This window comes from Morone saxatilis, unplaced genomic scaffold (genome assembly GCF_004916995.1).
Source record: "Morone saxatilis isolate NCDOM2014 unplaced genomic scaffold, NCSU_SB_2.0 Contig12, whole genome shotgun sequence".
Taxonomy (NCBI): domain Eukaryota; kingdom Metazoa; phylum Chordata; class Actinopteri; family Moronidae; genus Morone; species Morone saxatilis.
This window is the reverse complement of record NW_023339674.1, coordinates 233,876-239,671: the sequence shown is the minus strand read 5'-3', so window position 1 is coordinate 239,671 and position 5,796 is coordinate 233,876. Positions and strand designations below refer to the sequence as shown.

Genomic DNA, 5,796 nt, shown 5'->3' with positions numbered 1-5,796 from the left:
AAAAACCTGCAGATGTGACTGAACTGTGAGCTTCACTTATTAGTGGCTGACGCTGAAAGCTCAATCTAAACGTATTCCAGTGTGTTTGGAGGTGTTGCTGTAAACTGAACTTGGTTCCCCTCCATCGTACTGAGGTGGAGAAGCATTTTCCAGTTGCCTCTGTGGTTCACTTTCTTATCCAAGCTGCATTTATTTGTTTCATCTTATTTCAGTAAACCTGAGTTTTTGAGTTTGCATGCTGGGTTTCCTTCAGTTTGCATGTCCTCAGTGCTGAATCAGCTGCTCTTGGTTTTTTTTTTAGTCAACACTCCCATAATTCATAGCTCCTACGTGGTGTTAATCTGCCATTTTAATTTTCTCTGACCCTTACCCTTAATTTCCTCACTGCATTTCCTGTGTATAACATTCAGAAATTCCTGCCTTCTAAATGAAATTCACATATTCGTTAGCGTTCCCGCTTTCGACGGCAGCGTCTCAGTGCTGCTTCTCCCTTCACCTCCAGGTTTTACACTCAGCACTTACGTCAGAGTGAGTCCCCGTCTCTCAGTTAAACCTCCTCCATATACGTTTAATTTGACCATTAGACTAAGGGTCAGTGGCTTGGCAGGCTGCAGTCAGACCAGTTTCAGGCACCGCTCTCTGTCGGGTTTAACAGGCCTAGCTTTGTGTAGATCCTTGTGTTTGTGTGACTTCCTGTGTAACAATAATTTAACCTTTTATCTGTATCTGGCTCTGTTAAGGTGTGTATGGTGACGTGATGAGAGTGAAGATCCTGTTCAACAAGAAGGAGAATGCTCTGGTTCAGATGTCTGACAGCACACAGGCTCAGCTAGGTAACTTCTTTAGGCCAACAGTTCGAGACTACAATCTAATTATCTGGACATCTTCTGGTAACAGTTGGAGTTAGAATGTATTTTTATAGGCTCGGCAGCGGTGATATCTTGAGATAGGTAGGACATTTTAGACATCTTACATATACATACGTATAATATACATTATTAGCATTCTAGTCCTGAAATGTGCTGGAAAAACATATTAAAGAATGCAATAAATAAAATAAAAATGCTCATGTATTACAGGAAAAGAAAAATGAAATAAATAAATAATCGATTCAGGAATTTGAGCAGCGTTTTTCTCCTGTCTGGTTTTCAGCCATGAGCCACCTGAGCGGCCAGCAGCTGCACGGGAAGTCTCTGCGCATCACGCTGTCCAAACACACCAGCGTCCAGCTTCCCCGCGAAGGCCACGAGGACCAGGGTCTAACCAAAGACTACAGTAACTCCCCCCTGCACCGCTTCAAGAAGCCCGGCTCCAAAAACTACTCTAACATCTTCCCACCATCTGCCACCTTACACCTCTCCAACATCCCGTAAGTCCTTCCACTGCAGGATCATGAACACCTGGCTGCACTTTATACACCGACACCAGGCTGAAACAACCAGAAACATTCCTCAACCATGTGAGACAGTATGGGGGGGTAATGTGTCTTTGATGCAAATGTTACCTTTATGTTTGTAGCCCGTCTGTGGTTGAGGACGACCTAAAGATGCTGTTTTCCAGCTCAGGAGCCACGGTCAAGGCCTTTAAGTTCTTCCAGTGAGTCACCCACTTTCTTTCTCTGTACCCAAAGCTTTATTGATCCATGTCTTAATTAATTAATTACTCTCTCTCTCTTCAGTCTCCTGCACCTCGCACTGACCTCCTTAATCCCAATGTCCGTCTTTCTTCTGAAGTCTCCATCTTTGCACTGAAGTTCCGTTCCTGTGGAAAGCCTTTGCTGTTCCCCAGAAACCTTTACCCTCGTTCCTTAGCTTCTATTCTTGCCTAGAAGCCACATGTCCTTGTCATGAACCCTCGACCTAATGTTCCTGACTTTTTGCCCTGCCCTGAAGTCCGTGTCCTTGTCCCACCACAAAGCCTTTATGCTTGCCTGGATCCTTACGATGAAGCACTTGTCTTTGCCCTGAAGCTTTCCTCGTTGTTCAGAAGCCTTTATCTTTGTCCTGAAGTATTTGTCCAAATCCTAAAACAGTTATTGTTATCGTGCCCTCAAGCCACCATGTCCTTGCCCTGTCCTGCATCTCTCAATTCATGCTGTGTCCCGAAGCCCCTATCCTACCCTGATGCTTTATACCTTGCTTTACTTTTTGCCCTGGACTTCCTTCCCTGTGCTTGCCCTGGTCGTTCTTGCCCTGAAACCTTTTCTCCGGGTCCTTAGCTTTCGTTCTTTGCCAGAACCTTTATCGTTGTTCTGAAGCCTTCATTCTTGCCTTTGTCTTTGTTCTGAAGGCTTCAGAACAATAATACATGTTCAGAAGTCTTTGACCAAGTCCCAAAACCTTTATCCTTACCCTCAAGTCCCTGTCCTTGCCCCAAAGTCTTCACAGTTGCCCTGAAAACTCTATTCTTGTCTTTGGCCCTAAAGTCTCTGGGTTTGACTTGTCCTGAAGTTTCCATTCTTGCCCTGTCCCGTAACAGTCCTTCATGTCTTGTCCCAAAGCTCCTCCATTCTTTATATTTAATCATGTGAACTTCCCGTAGAGTCTGATAACCTCCTGTTGGTTTCTCCTTCAGGAAGGACCACAAGATGGCTCTGATCCAGATGGGCTCAGTGGAGGAGGCCATCGAGTCCCTCATTGAGTTTCACAACCATGACCTGGGCGAGAACCACCATCTGCGGGTCTCCTTCTCCAAGTCCTCCATCTGAGCCTCAGACTTTAGCATCTGAATCCTCCACGCTCCTCCGAGAGTGTACTCAACGGTGTCCACTACACTCCGATCATTCCAACGCATGTCTGCAGAAACCACCGTGAAGTCTGGTGTGGTGTTAAATTATTTTTGTAGGTTTTTTTTTTTTTGCCTTCAAAGAGGATTAGGGTCCGTTCTGAGGTCACTGGTGGAAGTCAGAATTCTGCCTTTAATCTCAGAAGCAGTAATTCTCAGATTGTAGTCAGAATTCGGACTCGTATTCGTGTCCTCCTTGTTTTGAGTTGATACCTTGTAGCCACTCTTGCCTTTTGACTTCAATTCCAGAATCAAGGAATTAAAGTCAGCCTTCTAAATTAATTACTCGGGACTGGAGTTGTCTTCAGAATTCTTCTTTAATCTCAGATTCCCAGTGGTTTTCCTGTGGTCCTAATCCTCTTCTTTGAAGTTTCCCCTCTGAGGTAACACTTCGGTCTTTAAAATATCAGCTCTGACAGTTTGGGAAGTCACACATTTACCCTCAAACTGTCAGATCTTAGCCCGGGCCTTGTTAAGAAAGGCTTGGTTTAGCCTTCAGATGATCCCTGTGCCTTATTCCTGGAGTCAGAGTGACCTCGACTTTGACATGTTTAAAAGAAAATTTTTAAAAAAATCTCCCATCATGCCTCTGTAAATTGGCAAAGAACAGGTTTACAGTTGGTAAAGGTTTACTGTTGATGAGATGTATTACAGATATATACATATTTTCTGTGTATTTTATTGGTGTTTTCAGTCCTTTATGTTAGTGTTTTGTACTGCTGGTTACTGTAGCGTCAAACATGTGAACTGATTCTGTTTTAGCGGGTTTGCTGGGTCTTTAGTCCTAGATGCAATTCTCTTTTTCCTATTCCTTTTTGATTTCTTTATTTCCATGTATGCAATCATGTTTTATTCAAATCAAATATTGTAGCAATATTTTAATCATTCCTGAACTTTTATTTGTTGGGTTTTTGGTGTCTTGGCGAGCTCGGCGGTTCTTCCCGCCGCTCCGCAGCCTTTTACAATCCGCAGACGAATGTTGTTTTGTTTGTTTGGTGTTCTGTTGGATTTGTGAATCATGATGTTAGCTTGTATTTTCTGTCGCGTTGCTCCTCTCAACGGTTTTATTTATAAAAGTTTGTGATCCACTACAGCTGAAACCAAAAACGGCCTTCTAGATGCAAACAAATCCGCCTGCCTCAGGTTTCTGGTTTTAAAGACTTAAAACACAATTATGGTGAACTTTAGGCTCTGTTGGTGTTTTCCTGTGGGAATCTTTTTATTGATTTCTCTACCGCTTCACTGGATTCAGCCCACCAGTGCGACTTCAGTCTCTATTGTTAAACCAGATGTAAAGTGGAGTGCCTTCAACGCAGCGCTGAGTCGTACATCAGGTGTCAATTCCTCTTAATTCTGAAAGTTTGACGGAGAATAAGCCCCGCAGCCGTCAGAACCGTACTGAAACCAGAAGCTGGTTTGGTTTATCTGTGTGTCTTAATATTATTACGTCGACATTCCAGCCGCTCACACGTCCACCTGAACAGACATGGTGCATTCAAAACACCCGGGAGGTTCGGTAGATGGGATTATGAAACTAGACCTCTTCCTCTTTGATTTCCAGAACAAACTGAAGTCCTGTCTCATTCCAGAAGCTCCGAGAAGGTTTCCTTCTACCTGAACTCCAGTTCTCGTAACGTTGGTCTGTCCCAGATGAAAGTTAAACATCTGCCAGTGGATTTAGAGTTTTGGTGGTCTTGCAACACCAGATGGGAGATCTCGGTGCATACCAATCCTAGTAGATGCTTGAACAGCTGCTAAGGAATGTACGCCCTTACTCAAGGACGCGCCTTTCATTAAAATGCTCTCCCTCCATTCTCCAATCCTTGTTTCCTGAGTGAAACACAGATATGGCGCAGAGAGCACAACTAGCACCTCGCATGTCACCGCCCTGACAGATGAAGCATGAAACGTCTCGTCGCTGGGTGGTTTTCCACCGACTTGCTGGCAGAACTTTAGTCTCTATTGAGTTGGGTTCATGGTTTTAGGGACCAAAAACGGCCTTTGTCAGATATTCAGGATCAAATTGATGACTGTGTATAAACCAGCCAATCAGAATCCAGCAGGAAATGGTGCAGAATCTATGCTTTTGTTGCTATCTTATATTTTTAATCTCCAACTCCAGACTGAATGCAACGTTTTTTTAAAATATTTCTTTGTTGAATTTCTGCAAACGACAACTGCAGTTTGATCGTGGATCAGTTTTTAATAAAGAGGTTAACTGTGACAAAGGACTCTGGGCTCCTGCTTGTTGGTGGTTCTGGGGGAGGATTGGGGTTAACCTCCTTCAGTTGCGCCGCCCGGCTGCAGAGGTCACTGTTGTGCTTTGGACTCAGTGAGCAGTTTCAGTTCGTCCCACATTACGTCTGCGTACAGTAAGAATTTGAAATAACACAAAATACATTTGAATAAACGGACAAAACACAGATCGACTGTAACGCCACACGGGAAAACGTCCCAGTGGTCCTCAGCGAGTCCCAAACAGATGTGAGCAGCTGTTTCTCCCAGATGGACCAATGAGAGCGCTCCTCCTGGATGTAAATAGTTTATTTATTATCCGATCTGCTGTCAACAGAAACCACAAACACAGGACACGTTTACATCTGTCAGTCTTTCCCAGGTGACTTGAATGCATCACAGACCTTCGGCGTTGGGTGAGACGGGTGAGGCAGGACTGGGACCAGTGGGTCAGTAAGAGGTGGAGGGTGGGTGGGTAATTGTACATACGTGTTTTATACCTACAGTAACGTTCTGAGAGCTGATTGTTGGTTTTATATATGATGAAACGTGTATATTATTGATTCAAGTGGGCGAACCAGGTTCTGAGCTATACACCTGTTTGGTCACAATAGAAAAAAAACAGATTAAATCATTTTTATCTACAAAGTGTCGTCTGATTTCTTTTCTATAATGAACTTTTGTGAGGATGGCAAACTGAAGAACATCAGAAAAAGAATCTTACAGACCAGATGAAGCATAAAACGTCAAGTCGCTCATATTATTGTTTGATTTACA

The 5,796-nt window shown here is 43.7% G+C and overlaps 1 protein-coding gene across 1 annotated transcript; it reads left to right on the top strand.

Moving 5' to 3' along the window:
* Positions 1 to 740: 740 nt before the first annotated feature.
* On the top strand, positions 741 to 5,480 carry LOC118322142 (polypyrimidine tract-binding protein 1-like; the record flags this gene model as incomplete). Its single annotated transcript, XM_035653729.1, is given in 4 exon segments — positions 741 to 833; positions 1,153 to 1,369; positions 1,519 to 1,596; positions 2,575 to 5,480. Coding segments are annotated over 4 exon segments (521 nt in total), but the record flags the coding sequence as incomplete, so codon positions are not given.
* Positions 5,481 to 5,796: the final 316 nt, after the last annotated feature.